Source organism: Trematomus bernacchii, unplaced genomic scaffold (assembly GCF_902827165.1).
Source record: "Trematomus bernacchii unplaced genomic scaffold, fTreBer1.1, whole genome shotgun sequence".
In the NCBI taxonomy this organism is placed as follows: Eukaryota; Metazoa; Chordata; class Actinopteri; order Perciformes; family Nototheniidae; genus Trematomus; species Trematomus bernacchii.
In genome coordinates this window covers 8,067,397-8,093,447 of record NW_022988043.1, presented here as the reverse complement: position 1 = coordinate 8,093,447, position 26,051 = coordinate 8,067,397, and the positions used below count along the sequence as shown (strand labels likewise).

General features: G+C 39.8%; 1 protein-coding gene across 2 annotated transcripts; it reads left to right on the top strand.

Moving 5' to 3' along the window:
* The first annotated feature begins 9,888 nt into the window (after positions 1 to 9,888).
* cbwd (COBW domain containing) lies at positions 9,889 to 25,807 on the top strand. 2 transcript variants are annotated; one of them, XM_034118064.1, is made up of 16 exons: positions 9,889 to 10,132; positions 10,577 to 10,708; positions 11,332 to 11,418; positions 13,767 to 13,863; positions 14,228 to 14,319; positions 16,283 to 16,342; positions 16,942 to 16,979; positions 18,356 to 18,402; positions 18,989 to 19,075; positions 19,284 to 19,328; positions 19,977 to 20,033; positions 21,942 to 21,993; positions 23,957 to 24,025; positions 24,119 to 24,184; positions 24,324 to 24,450; positions 25,274 to 25,807. In XM_034118064.1, exons 2-16 carry the CDS (start codon positions 10,597 to 10,599, stop codon positions 25,345 to 25,347), a joined length of 1,110 nt encoding a protein of 369 aa, XP_033973955.1. In that variant the 5' UTR covers positions 9,889 to 10,132; positions 10,577 to 10,596; the 3' UTR covers positions 25,348 to 25,807. The 2 variants fall into 2 exon arrangements, with proteins under 2 accessions (XP_033973955.1, XP_033973954.1); XM_034118063.1 differs by having other exon boundaries at positions 10,089 to 10,186.
* Positions 25,808 to 26,051: the final 244 nt, after the last annotated feature.

Here is a 26,051-nt window from a genome sequence, read left to right as displayed (position 1 = left end):
AAGAAATATAAGGAAATAAGACAACACAGGAGGACAAACATCCTCTTAAGTAAAAGACCAAATCATGTCAAGCTTTAACCTGTTAAGCCCCGAGCCTGTTTTTTCAGTCTTTACAATGCACTGTTGGAAATTACATTCCAAAGGCTAAATTCAAACTCAATACCATAAATAACTGGGTACCAAAGTGCTTTACCTGATAGAACACGTTCCACACGGAGCAGCAACCATCCGGCTGGGCCTTTTGCTGCATATCATCTCCTCCATCTCCACTGTTTCCAGTAGATCTCTACTGTCCAAAAGATTCCCCAAAAAATCCTATTAAAAAAGTTAAAAACAATAACTTGCTTTTGGCATTGAAATTGATTAGAATCTCACCTTTTTCCTGGATGTCAGGAAGGCCAGGAAGTCGTTCCCTTCAAGTCCGCAACCAGTCATAGGAGTTCAAATGCAAAGCCTGAACGATGACAAGAGCGGGAGACTTACATTTTACAATTATATTTTTAATTAATACCAGAGCAGTGTGTACATAGGCCCTGTACGGCATGCAGAGAACAGATCAAATCCCCTGACAGACTCACACACTTTGGTGATGTCCTCATCTGATAATGTTTCATTTTTTAGCAGCAAAGTAACATTACTCAAAGTATATGTCGGACCCAACTCATTTACAGTATGTTTTGCATCTCCTCAACAATGGTCTGTATCATTGAGTAGAAAAAAACTGTCCCTACAATTTCAGGTAGATTAACACACATTTGTAAGAGAAGTTTAGAATGAAGCACCTTGTATTAAGCGAGCTGCCACATAAAGTACAGCTTAACATGCCAACCTTTGGTAGAGTGAGCTACAGTTAGCTAACTTCATGTTCAACACAAAACCTCTAACGTGCATTACATTGACAATTTTAAACAAAACTTAAAGTGGACCTATCATGCTATATTGGAAAAATATATTGTAGGGCCATACCTATATAAAACATGTCTGTGAAGTTTTTTGCTTAAAATACCAAACAGATCACCCATTGTAGCCATGCCTCATACTGCTCATACCCCTCTTTTGCAGCCCTGTTGCAAACAGGCTGATTCTGCTTTAAATGGAACGCCCCTTTGTAGCGTCACGCAGCTTTCCCCTGCTAGAGAGATTTATACGGTCAGAAGCTCAGCTAAACGCTGCAGTGATTAAATGCAATGTTATGCTCCTAATAGGGCTGCACGATTTGGGGAAATAATCGAATTGCGATTTTTCTGACAGATATTGCGATTGCGATTTGATTTGCGATATTTTTTTTAAGCGACCCAACGGAAGTTTATTGTAAAATGCGGCCATATCTCCGGCTAGAAAGGTCGTATCAACGTGCTCCCGTCTCTAGCACCCCCGCAGCCCGAGCTACGAGTGAAAGAACTAAACTTACATGAAACTTCCATTGGGTTGCTTTAAAGTCAAGCTTCAGTTTAAGATTCATCCTGTAATAGATGTAAAACATGTGATGGAGCATTACTAACCTGACTCAGATGGTTTGTTTCACCAAACCATCTAGAAAAGCTCCATTGGAAGCCATTTGGAAAAGTATTTCAAAAATACTTGGCAGGTGATTGGATCAATCTGTCTATCACCTACTATCATGGGCCACTTCTGATTGGTTAACAATGACTGGTACATGTGGAGCACAGCACTTATGATTGGTGTGGATGACTGACACACAAGAAGAACAAAACATTTTTTTTAAATCGCAGGCTTTGCCATTTGATAATTGCATCATTTCAAATCGCGATTTCGATTTAAAATCAATTAATCGTTCAGCCCTAGCTCCTAACCACTTCAAGCTTTATTTCTGAAACAGTATGGAGCTCAAACCTTTCTCTCTCGCAGGGTTTACCACAAGGACATTACATTACACATATTCTCTCCAGTAGCCTACAGCGTTAGCTCCATGGTTAGCTCTGAGTGTTAGCATGCTTGCACAAAGCATATTACTCCCAAAACACGCTGCGCATTGTTTCTGATACAGAACCTAGCTTGACATGTTCTTTCTTAAGTGTTTACCGCTAGAACAGTGCCATTATATGTATTATATATATAACAACATTACTCTAAGCCTCCAGCAGACATCCTGCTGAATACACAGACACACAGCTGCGACTGTATACGGAGACGATAGGTTGGGACGTGTCACGTGTGCCGGAGAATATAGGTTGGGACGTGTCACGTGTGCCGGAGACGATAGGTTGGGACGTGTCACGTGTGCCGGAGACGATAGGTTGGGACGTGTCACGTCGGCCGGATGTCGTCAATGACGTTATAGGAGCGAAAATTCTGGATCTGCTTGTTAGCACCATGGATGTATAATAAGAACTGGATACAGCGTGGGTGGCGGGGCCTCGTTCATTCCTATGAGAGTTGCTCATTGGCGCATGAAGACAAAATGGCCCAACTTTTGAGAGAGCGAAACGTCACGAAAGTATTCATATTATCATATAATCCGTTCTTATTGTGCACCCATGTGTAAAGGTAAAACTCATGTACTAAACACGTCACATGAACGTGCTGGGCGGTGCGGTCCCGTGGGTGAGATCCGCGTTCATAATGCCAAGGAAAATAACTCTCAGAATAACGTTATTAGCACATTTTACAACTTGAGGACCGAAGGTTTTAATAAGGGCTATACAAATGTTCATACTGGGTAGTTTATTTAGTTTAAAAAAAATTATCCAACGATTTACAGACGTCGTCAATGGGAAAAAGTCTTTCCGGGCCCAGCGACTGATACGGAAGTGTAGTAGCGTCGTTTGGCCTCAACGAATATTTTCCTCAGAGTCCGGCGCACTTCCTGGGGGCTTGGTTAGCACCCCTCTTTTCTTTCTTTTTTTAGAGATGTGGGTACGGAGGAAAAGAGAGAGGGTTTAGTTTTCTGACACTTTGTGAGTTCCCTGACACACCGGGGACACATAATTATGTATAAAAGACATCAAAAAGTGCATTTTGCATAATAGGTCCCCTGTAACTCTCTTAACTTGTGAGATAACGTTAAGTTAAAGGGGACCTATCATGCAAAATGCACTTTTGTACGTCTTTTATACATGAATATGTGTCCCCGGTGTTCCAGGGAACTCACCAAGTGTCAGAAAACACAACCCTCTCTATTTTCCTCCATACCCAAATCTCTAAAAAAGGGGCTGCAACGGATCTGATAAAAACTGATCCAGATTTTAACACTGTCCTGACGTCAGGACGGTGGCGCTACGGTTATTGGGCCAACTCCACCAATCAGCTAACATTTTTCAAATTGAGCGAAATGAGGCATGGCTAAAATGCATGATCTGTTTGGTATTTTGAAAAAAAAAAGTATAAATATGCCTTATATAGGTATGGTCCTACACTATATTATTCAAATATAGCATGATAGGTCCACTTTAACTTACCCTTAAATAACTACATCACGTTTTTCAGGGGAAACACAAACTGTAGAAAACGTGCTAACTGTTGTTAGCTAAGACAGCTAGCTCTTGTTAAGGGAAGTAACAATAGCCTCCTAGCAAACGTAACGTTGTAAGAAAGCAAAACGAACCTTCGAGAAAGCTTTTACTCTCAGACTGGGTGAAATGTTGTAGTGTTGCTTACCTCCAGAAGGACTTTTAGCACGTTTCCCAGTAGACAGAGCTGTCAGAGCGGTTCCTCTCAGAAGAGCAGCCGCTGGGCGGAGTCACAGAAACGCTCAACTGATCTTCACTCCCCGACCGTTAGCGGCAGTCAAAACCATGTTTTATACCGCTTTGTTTCAACCAGCCGTCTTGCCGTTCCCCCGTGTCCCGCCCTCTCTGTCTGTCTGTCTGTTTCAGTTTCACCAGCAAGACTGTTGGTAGACCAGCATAAATACCAGCTTCACCAGCATAGACCAGCTTAACTACCAGCTAAAACCAGCATGACATCCATGCTGGTCTATGCTTGTTTAGCTGGCCAGGCTGGTCTTGAACCAGCAAGGCCCGAAAATACTTTTTCCCATTGACTAACATTGGGAAAGAGACGTCTTTAAATCATTGGATCATTTTTTTTTTAACTAAATAAACTACCCAGTACGAACATTTGTATAGCCCTTATTAAAAACTTTCGGTCTTCAAGTTATTTTTGAGAGTCTTTCTGAGAGTTATTTTCCTCGGCATTATGAACGCGGATCTAACCCACGGGACCGCGCCACACGGCACGTTCATGTGACGTGTTCAGTACTAAATGAGTTTTACCTTTACCCATGGATGCACAATAAGAACGGATTATATGATTATATGAATACTTTCGTGACGCTCTCTCAAAAGTTGTGCCATTTTGTCTTCATGCGCCAATCAGCAACTCTCATAGGAATGAACGATGCCCCGCCTCCCACACTGTATCCAGTTCTCATTTTTTTATTTAAAGGTCCCATGTCATGCTTTTCCGGTTATTACCCATCCCCTTGTGTGTTATGAAGGTTTTTATGCATGTAAACGGTCTGCAAAGTCACAAACCCTCAAAGTACACCCTATAGCGAGTAAAACTCTAACACAGAAAAGACCTGTCTATGCTGCCCCAGAACGCCTCGTTGGAGATTTCTCTTTTTCTTCCTGGGTACAGTGACGTGACCATACCCAAATGGACCTTGGGGGTGCGGGTGCTAGTGGAGCCTCGCAGATGGGGGTGCTGCAGCCCCCTCAGTACCCCCTCCTTCCCGCGTCCATTCGCGATGTCTCGCTGTCTCGCAGATCCCACGCAGCAAGCAGGAAATGAACCCAGCTCACACTGTCGTGCAACGTCCCGCCAACACGGCACCCAGACCCCACGCAGCATTCTCATCTGTTTGTCCTTACTGGTGTCATTTTCTGGTTGCTAACGCCATTGTAACACATAATCACTGATGTTCCGCTGTAACAGTGGTGGACTCATCAGAACAGAGTGGGCGAGCTGACCAATCAGAGCACAGTGGGCTCACAAGGACGGGGGGGCAGGAGCTCCAACAAGCCGTGTAGGACAGAGAGTGAATACACATACTATACAGAGATGCTGTATGAGAAAAAAACCAATGTGAGTTTGGAAAATTGCACAATATAAATCTGTATACTCAACAGAAACTGTATACTCAACAGAAACTGCCCTCCTCGCTGTCTCTGAGGAACTGCACATGGCTAAAGCAGCCTCCCTCTCCTCTGTCATCATCCTTTTGGACCTGTCTTCTGCATTCGACACGGTGAATCATCAGATCCTCCTTCGCACTCTCCAAGAATTTGGTGTTTCAGGCTCTGCACTTTCCCTCCTCACCTCATACCTCAAAGACCGTACCTACAGGGTAACTTGGAGAGGGTCCGAGTCCGACCCTTGTCAATTAACTACAGGGGTCCCTCAGGGCTCTGTTCTTGGTCCCCTCCTCTTCTCTCTGTACACAAACTCGCTCGGATCGGTCATTAGCCCGCATGGTTTTTCATACCACTGCTACGCTGACGACACCCAATTAATTCTGTCCTTTCCCCGCTCAGAGACCCAGGTCGTCGCACGCATCTCTGCTGACATCTCTCAGTGGATGTCTGCTCACCACCTCAAGCTCAACCTTGACAAGACTGAACTGCTTTTCCTTCCGGGAAAAGATTGTCCCACTCTTGACCTAACAATCAACACCGGCACCTCTACTGTTTCCCCGACTCAGACTGCAAGGAATCTGGGTGTGACCCTAGATAACAAACTGTCCTTCACTGCAAACATCGCTGCTACAACCCGCTGCTGCAGATGCACGCTTTACAACATCAGGAGGATACGTCCCCTCCTGACCCAGAAAACGACGCAGGTTCTGGCCCAGGCTCTCGTCATCTCACGCCTAGACTACTGCAACTCCCTCCTAACTGCTAGAATCCACTTCAAGACAATGGTACTTGCGTACCATGCTGTGAATGGATCTGGCCCTTCCTACATCCAGGACATGGTTAAACCATACACCCCAGCACGTGCACTCCGCTCTGCATCGGCCAAACGGCTCGCTGCACCAGCACTGCGAGGGGGACCCAAGTTCCCATCAGCAAAAACACGTCGGTTTGCTATCCTGGCTCCAAAATGGTGGAATGAGCTCCCCATTGAAATCAGGACAGCAGAAAGCCTACACATCTTCCGGCGCAGACTGAAAACTCATCTCTTTCGACTCCACTTCGAGCAATAAAATTACTAACAAAGAATTTCTAACAAAGCACTTATATACTAATAAAGGACTGGCTTATCTAAAGCCAGTTGAGTAGCACTTGAAATGTTTTGGCTCTATGAAACCTGATGTACTTATATGATTCTGTTTTCTTCAAGTTTGTATCTTCTTGGTCGAATGCACTTATTGTAAGTCGCTTTGGATAAAAGCGTCAGCTAAATGCAATGTAATGTAATGTGTACCTCAACAATGGAATTATGATCAGTAGAAATGGCCATGACATGGGACTTTTAACCTTTATTTAACCAGATGAAAACATTGAGACAAAATCTCATTTACAATACTGACCTGCATGGCCAAGAAGGCAGCAACGTTACACGTTCTTACACATAACAACACAGACATATAAAATACAGAAAACACAACTAAGTAAACAAAAAGACGAAAAGCAGTCACTACATTGTGCACATTTGGGACAGTAAGGTACACTACTTATTACTGCAAGAGCAGCTGGTGGTAAGGACCTCAGACAACTTCAATTTAAAACAGACTACAGGGACAAGTGCCATCAGTTTGAGGCTTGATTGAGTAACATTAATTACAAAATAAATCGTAGGCCTACTATCAAAATACTACAACGAATGAAAATAAGCTTGAGATAATATAAACTGTGGTTTAAATAAGTTCTAATAGGCTATTGTTGTTTTTAGATTTAGAAATGACATTTCTTTTTAAATTTATTTCTGGCGTTGCATGACGACCATACTACCCGCGAACGATTAGCGAACGTTGCAAGCAAGCTACTGTAAAGAAAGAAGAAAGCTGAATGATGTTAAAAACGTGGCTCAAAACGGAAGGTATTCGGAAGAGAGGTACAGAGGAGAATATTACCAGCGAAAGTGAACAAGTGAATGAGGAGGAGGACAGTCATCAACCGAGCACAAGCGCAGGCTCCGCCAGCAACGCAAAAGTGATATGCACAGCCACAACGCTGTGATGGAGGAGAGAAGTGACTCAGGAAGAAGGCATTTGCGCAAAGAATGGAGAGAAGGCTGTGACCGAGGTCAAAAGCTGAAAAAGCACACACTTGTCCTTAATTGTTATCTTTTTTTTTTCTTTTTTTTTACTTTGCCACCACATAAATGTCAATTGCAAACATCAGCAGACTGAAGATGAGCTATTAGCCCTTAGGCTCATCTGCTCCTGGAGGCTTTCATTATTAATGTGGAACTGAATTCCCAATAGGACATTTTCTGTTACAATGTAGGTTGTTGCAGGAGGCCTACATTCAAACTTTGGTATAGGAAATGACATGTATGTACAGTTGTCCTTTGTTGTGTGAGAATAAGTTATTATTTTGTTCTTTATATTCTCACTTGTGTGTGAGTGAGTGAGTGAGTGAGTGAGTGATGAGTGAGAGAGAGAGAGAGACTGCCCTTTGTACATGTAGCTGTGGCTGACAATAAATAATGTTATTATGAATAAATGTGCCTCAGAGTCCTGCATGAACTGTGCATAGACTGTATTTTAACATTGGTCATATGGTGGTACTTGGAGAGCCAACTATTTTCTCAGGTGGTACTTGGTGTAAAAAGGTTGAGAACCACTGATCTACAGAATTCGAACGGCACTTATCATAGCTGCCACTGAGGGACTTCCGGGTCATTTCACTCCGTTAGGAAGGTTCCTAAGCTAAATGGACTATTCGACTGCAACCCTGGTCTAACAACAATAAGTCACATGTGTCAAAGCTCTTTTGATTGATGACAATATTACTGTTGACGCTGTATCAGTTGTTTTTTTGCAAGTTAAAGTTGAACCAGCTCAAAAAACATTAGTATTTGGTGGCAAATAAAATTGTGAAAAAGTAAACATGATGGACTTGTTATTGACTTGGATATTCAGGCTTGACATGTCTTTTTCAACATGTTAAGAAAAGGCTGAGAGCTTCCTCCACAGGTATGATTGGGGATTTTTAGGAGAGAGGTTGAAACAAAGGTGAATTATAAATCTGTTAATAATTTTAACTTTAAAAATAAAAGTATCTTATGAGCCCTTCCCTTAGACTCTTTAGGCATTGCACTACCTTTGTTTCAACATCTTTTGCATCATCACTGAAGGGTGTAATGTGACAGACCTGTAATGTTCACGTCTTTCGTAAGCAGTAATGGTGTTAGTTAAAAAAACTTTTTTCAGGAACTTTCCTGTTTTTTTTCTTTTAAAAAAAGTAGGTATTATTTAATGGCTAAATTATATAGGATTGTAATATGTATGCCTCTGTGTATGCCAAAGTACTTTTAGGTTGGGGTTCCCTTTGTTTAGTTTTATAGATAGCTTTTACATTTGTTTTAGTTATCTTTATTTAATTTCAACCTTTTTACTGAGAAAGGTTTTTGCTCACAATCTCCAACAAACATAAATAATGGAAACGTATACTGAATAAGATAGTATACAGTATGCTATATGGAGTCAGGCTCATGGGCGTAGTTTCCACTGGGGACAGGGGGGACATGTCCCCCCCACTTTTCAAAATCCCGTTTGTGTCCCCCCCACTTTTCAAATGTGTTTATTAAGACTGAGAGGCTGAGATAACGTCAGTTTAGCCGATGTAAAGGACTCGCTGAGTGATTAGATTGTAAACTTTAGTCTAAGTTATCTCAGTGGGTCTCAAACAGTTTGGTCATCTATGTAAACAAATATTTCCATCTATTAAATATAGTTGTTCAAAATAAGTTAAGAAATCATTCCAATGTCAGTAAAAAATTAAAAAACACAGTTTAAAAGGGGAGTGATTAGTAAAATATGCATACATAAAAAGAAAGAATGCAGACTAGGTAAGTTTAAGATAGGAGAGAGGAGTATATCAATTATGTGTTATTGGTTGTGAGCATATTCTAATGGTTTTTGGAATATTGAAATGTATACAGTTCTGTTTTATATGAGTGTTGAGAGCTGTATCCATAAATCTCTTAATTTTGCTCTCAAAGTGCACCAGATTGATGCTTTTAACTTCAATTTAAAGACAAACATCTTCTCCTCATTATATATACTACACATTTTTCTTGGATTTTTTAACACCATAGTCCCTAATATATTCGTAGAAAGGCAGGAAATTGAATTAAATTGAGAAAAATGTTTCATTGCGGAGGACCCCCTGTTTTGTGTCCCCCCCCACTTCTCAAACCAAAGTTACACCCTTGGTCAGGCTAACATGAAACATTAATACATTTACACACACTGCAGATAAGACATGTTTATAGATATTGTGCAGCCCTTTTTATCTGAATATAACTTTAACAACAATACCCTCAGCAGGGAAACTGAAGTGTATTCATTCTTGGAATAGCCACGATGTAAATTACATGCACATCATTATAATGCTCTGTATTGCACTATTATTGTAAGAGAATGATTTAATTATTTTAACTTTCTTTGGTACATGGCATACTGAAGGCTACCCTGTTCTTTAAACAGGACTGCAGTTCTGTGGTACTATATTTGGATATATAGTAACACACGACAAAGGCTATTGATGTGACACAATAATACTACTACAGTGTCAACAAACGTAAAAGTGTTGCAGGATAACTATGTTGTTAGTGTAAGGGTATTTCTGGTAGCCTGTATTCCCTTTATAAAGTTATACATCTGCTATAAACGGGTTTATGTCGCCCTCTTCTGGTAGATACTTGTCATTACAAAAACATCCATCTGCTCTGCGAAACTGCAGCTGGGACGAAGGGAAACAAAACCTATGCGTATTGATTGTCAAGCTGCAATTGTTTATAATAACTATACTTATATAATGTTATTATTTAAAGTCTTATTCCGGTCCGGTAAAAAGCTTGTCCGCATATACATCCAGAAGTGTTTCGAGTCACGAGTGTTGTGAATGAAAGCGGAACCATTGCCGCAGCTTCAGGAGTTGACGGAGCTTCTATTGTGTCGCACACTGTCAAAACGTAAAGCGACAGCATTGCAGAAGTGAGCATTTTGAATACAACTTTGAACATCTGCATCTATAACAAGAACTGTCGGGTAATGTTGTGTACTGCCTCTGTAAATGAATGAAGGGTGGCTTATTTTGCTGTCGTGGCGCATATAAAAGGGAATTATATCCACGTTGGATGTACTTAATCAGTAAACACACTCTTATGCTAACCGCTAATTATATGGCGAGAGAGTTGATATTATCTTAACGTTGTGTGTGTTGTTCAAACGTGTACAGATTTGTATCCATTATGAACTGATTTCAGGTGATTTGTCTTTTTATTTGTTGAATATTTGATACCATTCCTAAATGCAATCAGACTATTATCACAATGCATTTTTTTTTACGTGTACGGTCATTTTGAAAGATGATTGTTTCCTCTGTTTTTTGTGTAATCCTATCAATGCAGTGATTTATAAAACGTGCTGATTCAACAGATCCAAACATAACTTCTGGTATGGACGGCATGGTGATAGAGGAGGAGGATGACTGCCCAGAGTTGGTGCCCATCGTCACCACGCTTGGTCCTGGAGAGCAGATCCCTGTCACCATCATCTCAGGATACCTCGGTGAGAGACTGTCTGTATGACACACGGATTTAACAAGCTAGCAAAAGGCATTAGTGTCTAAAAAATCTGTCAGTCCATCCTCATAACAATCAAAATCCGCTTGGTCCTGGACCAGGGTTTCTCTTAACCTAATGATTAATTTGCTTTACACTTCCTCACCATTTTAATTTTTGTTTTGTTCTGGTGAAAGTATTTTTAATGTTGAAGAAGTAAGACATTTTAAACACATTTTAACAAATACATTTTGATACATTTTACCAAAATCCCATCCCATTATAAACCCTAACCTGTTGCACCATCATACATGTACAATGTGAGAGCACAGTCCTATGGCACGACATTTTATATTATGTCTCGTGATATATCATGTTTTTGCCATATTGATTGATTAAGAGATCCTGCTGTGTATAGATATTTCCAGCATGTCAGAAAATAATTTTAATAAGCATATGCCAATAAAACATAATTATGTGATATAATGGATGGTGATGTTCCATAGTGATCGATAGATATTTGGAGGACATTTGGCCAATTTTGCTTTAGACAATTGCAGTCTATGTGCATTCCTAAATTGGAATACATTTTGTTATATCTCTTTATCGTTTCCATGTGTATCTCTGTAGGTGCTGGAAAGACGACACTCCTGAACTATATCCTAACAGAACAACACAACAAGCGGATTGCTGTCATATTAAATGAATTTGGAGAGGGTGAGCTAACAATGCCCTTTAAATAAATCATAATTAGTAGAAATTATTTTGTTAGGGCTTAACAAAGATTGTAATGGCAATTTTAACTGTTCCAATATCCTATATTCTTTGCCATTACTTCACAGGAGGGTTTAGAGTGATCCAGACGCAGACACAAACCGATGATTTCCGGTCTTTTGCTGCAGTTTATAATGATGTTTATTTAGCTTTACATACCAAGGTTTAATTATACTGTGTCAATAGTTGTGGTATGAGCATCTGCCGGGCTGGTGGAATCGGTGTGCTCTTCCTCCTGTGTCCCTCCTGTCCTTCCTTCCTTCCTCCTGTCACCTGTGACCCCTTTTATACACCCGGTGCAGCTAAACCCCGCCACAAAGTGTTCAAAATAGTATTGCACTATAAATATAAATAAGGTAAACTGAGACACCAACAACACCCATAAAATGGCTCCTACACACCGGCCCCTAATTGGCTTTAGTATGAAACAAAAACAATTAACAATAAATAATAAAGGAGCTATGAAAAATAAAAATGGTGTGTTCTATGTGTTGGTATTTAATTCTTAATAATTGTTCAGTTTATTTTCCCTTATTTTAAGGGTCATCAGTCTTTGCTGTACTTTATGTGTCAGCCTCTTGGAGTAGACATATCATGATTTGCAGTTCTTAGGTTGAAACAGTCGTGTTGCCATCCCGTCCAGCGCTGAGAGAACCTGTGGGTTATATTTTGATGTTGTTTCTTCTCAGTTGACCATCAATGACCCACCCCAGTAGGGTGAGTATGGTCCATCTCGCTGGCTGTTGACTAGCTCCCAAGGTTCCAGTACCTTGGATGCATTTGTCCCAATGAGTAGGTCAATGCCAGAGTCAATTGATTGAATATTGTTGTCTTTCAAGTAAGGCCTTTGTGTCAGGTCCTCTTGAACAGGAATGGTGTGCTTGGAAACAGGCCTGGTCTTGTGTGTGAACACATCAGGTTGTTGGTTGAAATTGTCTTTGTCAAGAGTAGATACTTCCAAACTTGAAATGTGATGACTGGTTGCCAGCTTCACTTGGTTTATTGTCCTCAAAGGAATATTTGTCTTCTGTCCTGGAATAGAGGTTTGGAATTGGGTGAAAATATAACCCACAGGTTCTCTCAGCGCTGGACGGGATGGCAACACGACTGTTTCAACCTAAGAACTGCAAATCATGATACGTCTACTCCAAGAGGCTGACACATAAAGTACAGCAAAGACTGATGACCCTTAAAATAAGGGAAAATAAACTGAACAATTATTAAGAATTAAATACCAACACATAGAACACACCATTTTTATTTTTCATAGCTCCTTTATTATTTATTGTTAATTGTTTTTGTTTCATACTAAAGCCAATTAGGGGCCGGTGTGTAGGAGCCATTTTATGGGTGTTGTTGGTGTCTCAGTTTACCTTATTTATATTTATAGTGCAATACTATTTTGAACACTTTGTGGCGGGGTTTAGCTGCACCGGGTGTATAAAAGGGGTCATAGGTGACAGGAAAGGATGAGGACACAGGACACAGGACACAGGAGGAAGAGCACACCGATTCCACCAGCCCGGCAGATGCTCATACCACAACTATTGACACGGTATAATTAAACCTTGGTATGTAAAGCTAAATAAACATTATTATAAAATGCAGCAAAAGACCGGAAATCATCTGTTTGTGTCTGCGTCTGGATCACTCTAAACCCTCCTGTGAAGTAATGGCAAAGAATATAGGACATTGGAACAGTTAAAATTGCCATTACAATAAGTGGAATCGGTGTGCTCTTCCTCCTGTGTCCTGTGTCCTCATCCTTTCCTGTCACCTGTGACCCCTTTTATACACCCGGTGCAGCTAAACCCCGCCACAAAGTGTTCCAAATAGTATTGCACTATCAATATAAATAAGGTAAACTGAGATACCAACAACACCCTTAAAATGGCTCCTACAAAGATGCTTTTGGTGTTATTCCCTCAGTTTACCACAAGATGGCAGCATAGTAGCAACTTTGCCTAAACTGCAAACAGCTCATCGATGACTTTTATTACTAAGGATCCACAGTTCTGATACAAACTCTGGTACAGCAACAGGTGTCATATTTGCGTCAACATATATTTTTAAATTGCCTTCTTTCTTAAAGTATCATAATTTAGCGTTAATGTTGAATAAACAATGGGCTGGTTTGGCCAGTTTTCTATTTTGCTCGAAGTTGTATACCTACCATTTCTGAAATAGCTATTTGTGCAAAAATAAACAGCAATATTGTATACCTGGTAGATAGACCATTTTTTATCAGCTAATTGTATTTGGATTGACCTTTTCTCATCCTCCACCTGCAGGCAGCGCCCTGGAGAAGTCGCTCGCAGTGAGTCAGGCAGGAGAGCTGTACGAGGAGTGGCTGGAACTGAGAAACGGCTGCCTCTGCTGCTCTGTCAAGTATGTACAGTGACTAGAGTCCATTTGGAGTTTTTTTTAAAACAGAAATTAAAGATTGAACTTGTTTTGCCTTTTGTTTCAAATATATTCATTCAGTTTGAATTCTTAAGCTAATGTCTGACCTTTTAACATACATTTATGAACTGCTAAGCTAATGAGTGCGTTATAATATTGTTTTTGATTATTTTCTTGAGGTATGATATATCAAGAGACCAGTTCTTACAACTCAACCAATCTTTTCATTAGATTACAGTTTGTACTTGGTTGCCTCTACACAACCAAGCTTGTCTCTTTTGCTGACATTTTGTTCTAAAGTCCTACATAAGCCATTTTATTCATTATGGTCTTCTACCTAATGATTTAGGGACAATGGTCTTAAAGCCATCGAGAACCTAATGGAGAAGAAAGGAAAGTTTGACTACATCCTGCTGGAAACCACTGGACTCGCTGATCCAGGTACTACACATTCTGAAAAGTTAAAATGCGAGCATTTATCATACAAATCTCTGTTTGATCATTAGATTAGCCGTATATTTTTTAAGCTCTGGCTGGCAGAGCAACTAGACATTTGTTTCCCTTCTGTTAAAAAGTCACTTTAAAGGTTAAAGGTTCACTAAGAGGAGACTTGTGTCTTGTGTTGGCGAAATGCAATGAGGGGACAGCTACATCTGCTTAATGCAAAAAATGCAATGAGTAGGAAATACTTTTTTAAAGCTTTATACCACCTGAGGATTGGTATTAACAGTAGGGTGTGTTTCAGTGTCTCACGACTCAATTGGATTTTGATTTGTGGAGTCTAAAGTAGTAAAGTGTGTATAAGATTATGAGTATTTATATATAAATATATATTTGTAAAAGTTATATCAACTGATTGCAAATGAAAACACACAAAATAAAGTTGAATTCAATTAAAAGACAAACCTAAGACATAAGGTAAAAGTTACTCACGCCAAACTTTCACAAATAAACACTTTTTTCTAAAACGTTCTTAGTATTTCTCATTTCTTATTTAGTTACTACAAGCAATACAAGCTCAAGTTTCAGCACTCTTTATTTAAAAAACAATAAAGAGTGCTGCCTCTTTCTCTTATCCACTGAGAACGACTTGACACTCCTGGTCCACATACATATCTAAAGATGCCTCATAGATCCCTTTTTCTATGTATCTATCTTAATGAAGGATAAACCCCTGGATATTTCTTCCAGAAGTGAAACATGTTTCCAACTCTGAGGACCAGGCTTGTGTAGCTGTGACAGGAGCATCCAAAGAGCCTATTTTCCTCAGGGCAGCCAGAAAACCCCTAGCTGTCCGTTCAGCTCTGAGCTCTGAATCAGGAAATCAATAGCGCTGTGACAACCGGGGTGTGTTGCTTAGTGACAGGTGTCAGGAGGTAGCGACACACACCACTCGGCCTCACAGACAGAACCAACAGAGCACGCTCAGACCGGGCTGTCCTCACTCCTCCGCCGTGTCATTGGCTGAGACAGACTCGTTATTGACGAGGACAGGTCTGTCATTGGCTGTGGCTGTGCTGTCAATCATAAAGGCTCCCGAGGGATTCTCCTTTTTCTTTTTAGAATGAGTTATGTGAAACATGCCACTCAAAAACAGTGTTTTCATTACACATCTATCAAATATTTACAATGCTTTCTTATTCTCGGTTGGCAGTTTGACAAAAGTGCATTATGTGAACAAGCTGTGGCTGGCATGGTAACATAGGGTCTTATAAAAACCATATTCATAGGAAAATAGAAACAAACCAAACGTACCAGCAGGAGATTAACAATTGAAAGCTTCTGATATTGGTTGTTTCTGCTTCACAGAGCTCAGACAGCAGGAAGTGCACACAGTGTTTCTGACTTTAAACACAAAAACTTAAATGTGGATCTAATTGAAAATAGTTGTTTCACTTTATGTCGTAATGATAAGATTATTCCTATTTCAGAATCAGAATCAGAAACAGGTTTATTGCCAGGTAGGTTCGCACATACTAGGAATTTGACTTGATGTCATGGTGCATACATAAAATATTAAAAAACAAGAAATCTAATATAAAACAAAAAATCTTTTACACCGTAATAAAAATTATCAAGTAAAATGTAGCAACAAATATATTATTGTGTAATATTTAATGTGCTGTCTTTTCAACCACAGTGAACCCCATGTAGCATCCCAGGGGACTGAATGTTTTTTCCTGTTCTCTTTATTTTTTTGAAGACAAAATGGAAAAATATAAAATAACTTGCATTAGAGTAAATTACATTTATAAGAGGGAAAGCCAAAAAGGAAGAAGATAGTCTCTATTTACTTACGGAAAGAACCCCTTTCTGCCTGACATTTAAAAAAAAATGTAATTTGTATGTTTGTGTGCATTTCAGCCATTTACAATGTAACATACCAGTTCATATCCTCCTGCAGGAGCTGTGGCCTCCATGTTCTGGGTCGATGCAGAGCTTGGCAGTGACATCTATTTGGATGGTAAGATATTTACAATGACAGAGTGTCTTTGTCCACCATGCAGTAAACTGGGTGGTGGGAATACTTTAAATCTACTTGTCTAGTGTTTTAAACATTACACCTCACATTAGTGGTTTTACTGGATTAAATTAAGAAGAGAAGTACATTTAGGTGCTGCCATTTAAAACAATAAATATGTAACACTTATATGTCAAATAGGTTCAAAATGTCTACTACTCAAATGTTATACTCCAGATCTAAACCAGCGGGCATGGTGCTTTCAAGAAAATTGCACATTTTAAAACAGTTAGAGCTCCAGCTATAGTCAAGTATTCAAGAGATATTTCCTTGTCTAGTTTGTAGGAGGTGACATATTTTCTTGTTTGTATTTCTGTTTTTTTGTGTAGCATGAATGGCGTCTCTCTCCTCAAACCAAATACTCAGCTGTCTGCTCTGTTGTGACAGGCTAGCAGACCAAAAGTGTACTTCAAGTAACTCAGAGAAAGTGCTTCAGACAAAAGGACAAAACTAAACACCAAAAGGCAAATTGGACAAGGCTGCGCAGTTGTGGCTCTACATTTGATTCTCTGATCACTTTATTTTTACTTTGTTCATTCTAGGCATTGTCACAGTCATCGACGCCAAGTATGGACTGAAGGTATGTGCAAAATGTTCAAGATGCTTCTTATTTATCAGCAAAAGTCCTCTTTAGTGCGGGATAAAATCAAAAGAACATCAAACGACAACATTTTTGAGAGTTGGTAAATGAGTGAAGACATTTATCAGGCAAACATGCTCAACAGTTGCTCATAGCAGCTTCTCAAAATACTACAAAATGTAATATATTTGGACTTTGGACAGTGAGCCAGACATACCAAGCACTTTAAAGTTGTAGCCTTGGACTGTGGTACATTGCGAATGTAATAGTTTCTTTAATGAATCCATTAATCAACACTATTTAGTATTGAAAACAATAATTTGTTGCAGCCCGACTTTTCTTGTTGCATTAAACCACCAGTATTATTTGCTGCTGAGCCATTTCTAAAAACCTTGTGCTTATTTTAACTTAAAATATAAGCTGTAAAACTAGTTTCTAGTGAGATAGTTTGTAAACCCCCAGTGCATAGCCACCACACACACACACACACACACACACACACACACACACACACACACACACATACACACACACACACACACACACACACACACACACACATACACACACATCCTGCCCTCCCCGTGGTATATAAAAGAAACGGGACAAGTGACACCTAGATAATGGGCTCTAATTTCAAGGTGTCATACTCTGTGAGGTGACACATTTCTTAGCCTATAGGGGCTGTTCTGTCTTCTCATTGGAGAGTGGCAAGATAAAGGGAAGAATGACAGAAGGAAGGGGAGGATAACTGATAGTGAAAGAGTAATTGATATCAGAGATGCATGTGACCATTGTAATAGGACTGTCACATTTACTCACCTGCATCCCCCCCCCTCATCTGTCCCATAAAATCTCCATCTGTCCGAAGGGCTTCAAGTTAGCCTGCGCCTCTAAACTTCACACCCTCCGAAGGGCTTTTGTCTCTTGGTACAGAGGTTTTTAAATAAAAAAAGCAGGAACTGGCCATGCTATTATGTTTTTTTAATACATTTGTGTCATTCATTCCTTCGGATATAAAGCGGTGGTGATGCATGTGGTGACAGATAAATGTCAGTGTGACACTCAGGGGTCACGATCCAGATTAACACCTCCTGCTCTCTCTGTTATTACATATTAAACTGTTTTGGAAAATGCCGCCTGCATCCCTGGTGTAAGCCAAGACACAAGCAGAAAATGAAAAGGCGATCTCCTGTGGATTTGTGTTGAGAAAGTCTCTTAGTTTACAAAGATTAAAGACAAGTCATTCTTTTACCAATTTATTTGTCACCTTTTTTTCGGCTGTTTTTTTTTGCCTAAAGTTTAAAATGTAGAAGTTGTCCTTTCATTTTCTGAATGCATTTGTGAGTTATTGCCACCTGCTCTGCTTTCTCTAGCAACTAACAGAGGAGAAAGCAGATGGACTCGTCAATGAAGCAGCCAGGTATGTTTGCTAATGTTTCGTTTGTAAGAAAACAAAGAAACTATCAAACTAATTATTCAAAGAGAAATCACATTGCTGTTATTTAAATAAATACATTTTCAAAGGATTAAACACACATGATATAACATTTTGAATACTGAACTTTATGCTGGTACAAGCTTTACATGTGCTGTATGGACATGAAAGTGGTGATTTCTCGCAGTAGAGTGATTAAGTGTGTGTGTCTAAACTATTCCTACCAAATACTCGGTGTCCACCACACTCTCTCTCATAACGTGCTGTTGACCAGAGCCTTGCCGTCCGCCTGTCTGTCTCCCTGGGCGTCTGTCTGTTTGTCTCTTCCTGCAGCTGTGTGCTGTTGTTGTTGAACAAATACCCTGATGAAGACAGACCAGTTGCATGACCCTTTGCATTCTTGGTCTTTGTTTGTGTTTTCACCTCTAAACTAAACAGCGCTCGGCTCCCCACTGCCACCCATGAAAATACGTACACAGAGTATCTTCATTTTGTGTGATTCTTGACGTTTCTGTCCTGTGAATTGTGTCACTTTCCAAATGGAAACAATATTGTGTTGCATTATTTGTAGGCAGATTGCTGTGGCTGACCTCACCATCATCAACAAGACAGACCTGGTGAATGAGGAGGAACTTGCCCAAATACGAGAGGCGGTCAGGTCAGCTTCACAGACTTCTTATATTCTCTTTTTTTCTAGGAGTATTCTGTTGATGTTATATTTGAGATCCTTATGTAACATTTGGAAACGGTACATTTTGCCTCCTTGACAAGGGCCTAAAACAAAGTGGTAGGGGCTTAGGGTAAAAGATAATTGGTCCGTTTCGCCAATTATAAAAAGATTGGACTTTATTTCCCTTTCTCTTCAGGTCTGTTAATGGTCTTGTCAAGATTCTAGAGAGCCAGAAGTCGAGGTACGTTTTTCAGACCAAAGTAAGATTGTTTTTGTATATGGCTTTGTACCAGATTTCCTGCTTTGTTTGGTGTACCAGATGAACTCCACGTGCTGCTCCTGCTCAGATCTTCATATCAAAGTTGAAACTGTTCAGGCGTGACATTGCTTAGGAAAACCCCGAGACACACACACACACACACACACACACACACACACACACACACACACACACACACACACACACACACACACACACACACACACACACACGCAAACTGCTGCACCCTGAATAAACACCAAACCTTCAATGGTGTTCAGTTACCCACAAATCTTTGCTCTTTGACCCTTGGTCTCAAGTAGACATGGTTGCATATGTGTGTGCGTGCCAACATGTGTGTGTGTTGGCCTTATGTGTTAGCATGTTGTGTTATTGGTCCCAGGTAGCATCTGGCTAACACAAGCAGTGTGTATGAAAGGTCTGGGTGTGTTTCGGGTCTGATGTGCCCCCCCACAGAGTTCAGACCAGGGTGAACAGATGAAAGACGCCGTGCAGTGAGGGGTTAATCGGAAAAACATTCCCACAACTTTTAGCTTGAGCCAGTTCACCCGGTTAGCCTTGATGTTAGTTTATGCCAACATAACCTTATAACCAGATCTTCTTTCACAGGGTCGATCTTTCTGAAGTATTGGATCTGCACTCCTTCGACAGCACGAATGGAGCGCAGTGAGTTGGTTTTATCCCATTCAAGTTTTATGTACACAACATTTCTTTATTCAGAAAAATATATAATTGTTTGGTTAAGAAATGTACGACTAAAAACAAAAACTAACTAAGATTTTTTTTGAGTGACAAAAACACAACAGCTGATAAGTCACAAAACAAGTTTTAGGATCACTAACATTTGGTTAATTATATGGAACATTTTACAGCTTATATAAATATAAGAATGCCTTGACATTGATGTTATAGTGACAGTGCTTATTAATTACAACATATTTCTTGAAAAAAGGCAAAAACTTTATGATCAACTAACTTCAGAAGGAAGAGGAAGCAAAATAAGAAAAGGCACTTATATATTGTATTTAACATTTTTTAATATGACTACACTAAATGTGACTGAGAAAATGTGTTAAAACATATGTACGTAGCAGGACATGTCGCAGCTGATATATTACATGTGTAGGTGCTCTCTAGGGGACGACATATTTAATTGCTATACTGTTTGAATATATTTTTGGCATTTCTACACTGAAACTTCTTGTTGACATACCCGAACCAATGTGTCTGCTGATAATATGTAGAGTACCCAACGTGTTCTATTTCAAACTTACAGTAACGGATCAAGAACTTATTTGGACTGCATTTTTTTTGCCTTTGTTGCTCTTCTGTCTGAACTGTGTACCCAGCAGTCTTTGATACTGTTGCTCATCATGTTTCCCTCTAATTAACACACTCTTTTATTGAGCAATCCCCTGTTACACCGCAGGGTGGTCATCATATTGTATTCCCTGCAGAATGTCATTCTCATGAATAGCGTCAGTGTTCATCCTTTCATGTGAATGAAACGGGCCGCGGTGTTAAAGCTCTCTTACATGCTCTCGGTCAGTGTCTCTGAGCCCAGCTGCAGAGGATTAGAGCTGTGTGTGTCCACTGGCTCCCGAGGAGTCCCCTTGTCCCAACAGATAGCTCCTTTCCCCCTGCCTTTGAGAGTCCAGGCCCCTCCTCCCCTCCATCCCACGCTGGCTGTTTGAAGCGGCCCCCCGCCGCTCCGCCTGTGTGGTACTAACAGCACACAGGGCTCAAGCTGCTGGACACAACATTTAGCCTCCTTGTGAGGTCAGGGAGAAGGGGGAGGATGAGGAGGTCTGATGGGTAGAAAAAGGCCAGTAGTTTGTTTGGAGGTGGTGGTTGGTGTTTTGTAGGATTTAATTGCCATTTCTAAAGTTTTCACAAGTCCATTCAGTGTTGTGTCATTAAGCACTGATACAGCTCCCAGTAGGGATTTCATTCTGTGAGACAAAACTCAAAGACAAAACTGTATAGACAAGCGGAGAAGAAAAAGAACATTGTTACATGATCCCTCAATTTAACCAGTTAAGCCTCTGTGACGTTAATTATCTTTTTTTCATGATAGACAGCAATGAACATAAGATAGAAAACTCAAAATAAGTCATGTAATCCGTTTATGCCACTTTAAAATCATTATTTTAGATTGTTATTTATGGAGCAGATATGATGGAATAAATGCTCAGACAATAACTAAACATTTAAAAATACCCCTAAGTGTCAGCAGCCATAATAGAGTAAAGAGATATGCAGGGATATTGAAGAATGATGATAATGTTAAATGTACTTAATTATTATGTCAACCCATTTTTTAACAAATAATGTTAATTCAGCTCAGAAAATTATAAAAAAATGGAAATGTCCCAAAATGTAGCTCTGAAATGTCCCACGTCGTCTAATGTGCAAAGATTAGCCTGGTGTTAGAGCTAACAGTTGTGATAAGAGATGATATGGCTAAATGTAGTTAAGGTAATAAATGCAATGTAGTGATCTGTCCTTTCAGCTTGAAATAGTTTATCATATTGGACAAAATAAATAATTTATTTTATCATTTCTCTCTTAAAGTCTGGCTGAGAAGCTCCAACTTGTGAAAGATTCAAGACCACATCTTGACAAGGTATTGTTTTCATTTTATTCATTAACTGCCGAAACCTACCTCTATGCATGTCTTATATTTCTCCTTGTTTTGTTTGCTAATTTATTTCAACACATCATTTCCTACAGGATAAAGGGTATGCATTCTCCTGAGGCTAACATTGTGCCTTGCATTCCCCCAGGCTGTGACACTGTAGTGAAAACTCCCTCCCTGCTTTGGTTTTTGTGTTGAGATCCACTTGAGGCTTTTGATGTTTTCTTGTCCCACTGCAAATAGACCCAGTCTCGGTCCTACACAGCAAGACTTTCAGTAGACTGGGCAGATTGTGTTGGCTAGACTGACGAGAGCCTTGGCTGCATGTTATGACTCGACACTTGTTTGATCTAAATCCAGATGTCATAAAATTCAGTACCTTGCTTAAGATTTGAATTTGAATTTAGATATAAATTGGAAACTTCTTGTGTTTCACTTTATATATTGTTCTTTTCATTGAAGATGTAAACAATGAAACATACTTATTCCAGGATTATTCCAGGATCATGCCATTTATCTTGATGTTTCATCTGGCTTAAAACCAAATGAGTGCTCGCAGCAATTAGGCCTCATCTTGTGCTTTATCCCCATGACCTTTTATCACAGGATGAGGAGAGATGAGGGTTGTTTGTGTGGGTAAATAACGGCATTGTTGTCTGTTTTCTCCAAGTTCCCTTTCCCGCATGAGGCTCAACCGTCCCTCAGACCCTCCCCCTTTCTCCCCCCTCCTCTTCCCCGTGTTGCTCTTTTCATGTAAATGAGAATGCTGTTTTTCTGTTGTTATACCAAATGACAAGGAAGTGTGTAACCTTAACACTTCAACACAAAACCCCAAATATCTACTGTGTGTGTGTGTGTGGTGTGTGTGTGTGTGTGTGTGTGTGTGTGTGTGTGTGTGTGTGTGTGTGTGTGTGTGTGTGTGTGGTGTGTGTGTGTGTGTGTGTGTGTGGTGTGTGTGTGTGTGTGTGTGTGTGTGTGTGTGTGTGTGTGTGTGTGTGTGTGTGTGTGTGTGTGTGTGTGTGTGTGTGTGTGTGTGTGTGTGTGTGTGTGTGTGTGTGTGTGTGTGTGTGTGTGTGTGTGTGTGTGTGTGTGTGTGTGTGTGTGTGTGTGTGTGTGTGTGTGTGTGTGTGTGTGTGTGTGTGTGTGTGTGTGTGTGTCAGATAAAGAGTGGTTTCAGGTGCCAAGTAGAGTTGTGGTTTTTGACACGCTCATTGACAAAGTCATCAGCCGGGGCGTAAAAACACTTCTTTTGTTTAACGGTCATAATGACTTTGCAGGTTTCGGTAAACTGCAAATGTATGTTAAAATATTTTAAATAAATGCCATCAGTGAACTTTAACTCTGAATTACAGACTGCAAAAAAGGATCTCAACACGTAAAAGCAGTGTGTATAACTGTCCAAGTATTTATCTTAGGTGCATTTGTGCTACTTTACTTGGGCTTTTCCATTTTATTTAATTACATTACATTTAAGAGGGAGATATTGTTCTACATAAAACATATATAAACATATACAAAGTTGTCGAAATTATCTCCACCTTGACAACATTTAAATCTGCATTCATGATAATGAATCAAGGAAAGAATATGTATATTAATACATGACAAATATACACTTTGAATTGTCCATTGTGCCTAATGAGTACCTATTTTTCTTTAAATTAATTAATTTGTATTTGACTGATAATACGTATTTGCTTTAAATGTGCTATTTTGTATTAGAGATAAATAAGTCCCTGCTGCATCAAAGCCTGTCTATGTGAATTTCCTTCTAATTTAATTTCACAAAAAGGGTAATTTATCTGTATCTCTTTGAAATTAAAATATAGAAATTAAGTTTCAGAAAGAAAGAAAAATATCTTCAAAACCATAAAATGTTCAAATGTGTCAATACAATTAGTTATATATATATTGGATTACACTTTCATGTTTTATTTAATGTCATCCTCAGAGTATTTTAACTGTGACGTTTGAAGTGGCTGGAGATCTCTGTGAGGACGCCTTAAACATTTACATCCAGGTACCCTCCAGTTGGTATTTCTGTTGCCATTACTAATTAGCTCTATCACAATGCAGCCCTCTGTAAAGTAAACACCCATTTTCACCGTTTCAGGATCTCCTTTGGGAAAAGATGTTTAAAAACAAAGAAGGGCAACCCATGACTGTCATTCGGTTGAAGGTACAGTAAGGCACAATAGTCTCCCCCGGTGCAGCAGTGATCAATAACTGCCCCTTTATTATCTGTATTAATCAGTTCCAACCGCTTCATTTAGTTTCTGTTAATGTGTAACTCGTGACTTGTGACTTGTGTGTTTCAGGGTATAGTATCATTTGCAGGTAAAGCCCACCAAGTGATGCTGCAGGGGGTCCACGAGCTGTATGACCTGAATGAGACTCCCCAGCTCTGGGAGGAGAACCTGCGGATCAACAGACTGGTCTTTATAGGTGAAGACACACACACACACACACACACACACACACACACACACACACACACACACACACACACACACACACACACACACACACACACACACACACACACACACACACACACACACACACACACACACACACACACACACACACACACACACACACACACACACACACACACACACACACACACACACACACACACACACACACACACACACACACACACACACACACACACACACACACACTTCTTTCACGTGTGCATTGTTACACATTTCTTACACACCACTTTTATTTAGAAATTCTCAGTTAACTTGTTTCTTGATTCTAGCATATATTTCAGTAAGTTCTTGGCAAGCATGATAGTTTCATTTTATTGTTCCACAATTACTTAAAACATCCCAGTAAATTATCTGGTATAAATGATTTTAGAAAAATAAAGACAGTGTTCAGTTGAGCCTTGTACTTTGCTCAACGTTGGTCAGCTTAACCTGTAAAAATGTACAACAATTACAAAAATGAAGGGGCTATGTTTCCAGTAAAAACAAATGTCCCTGGGTATCTATTGACCTTTAATTTAGGAGGATCTCTGGAAATCAACACATGTAATTCAACTCTTAAATAACATTGACATGTTCTTTATAGAAAATGTATTTGAAATGTTAAGGAAATCACAAACCCATAAAATAAAGCCTTACCCATTTTGTCTTTTGTGTTGTACTGCCTTGGGAAGTCCACATGCCCACACTTGAGTCTATTACTATAATACCTAAGTGTGCCTGTTTATGTGTAGCCATGCTATATCAATGCTGATGTTTGTGTCCTGCAGGTCGGAACCTGGACAAGGACATTCTGCAGGAACAGTTCATTTCTAAAGTGTTGGAAGGAGCAAACGCAAATTAGCTACAAACTCTTTTCTCCTCTTTGCTTCGAAAACTGATGATTCTGAAGCAAATGTCGTGGCTTTGACCATCCATAATTCTTGGACTGTGTTTGAGACTTTCACTCCTTTCCTACAAGAACCCGAGGTACGTCAGAGGACGGTTAATGTGACTGCAGTGATGAAAACAGTTTCACATTGGGGTAATCTGCCACTGCCTGCTTTAAAGCGACATAAACAGTGTGTATGTGTGTAGTGCTTTGTGGCACCCTCGCAACGTACACTTGACCACAAAAAGATGCGACAAAGGTTCAGTTGGGTGACCAAATAGTTTATGAAGTTGAAAAGTGATGTACACACTCTATCATGGGTTATACAACACTGTACCTTGTAAACAAATAGGCCTGCTTACAATTCTGGCCTCTAACATCTTGTATTCTTAAATTATTATATATCAAAATAAAGTTGTTTTTTCTGAACATATTCTAAGTCTTTTCTGATCAACCTTAACCCAATAAATATTCAAGCTATTTGTAAAATGACTAGTTCTAGGTGACAACAGCAGACTATTAACATAACAACAGACACAAAGTGCCTTTGTTTTAAAGTGGTAAGTTCACGATGATACTCAACAGAGTGTGAAAAGGCCTTAAGAGCGTTAACATCTTAGCTTTTATTATCAAACTTTTACAGAGTTTTCAACTTCTGCATCCAATCAGCAAGCCTT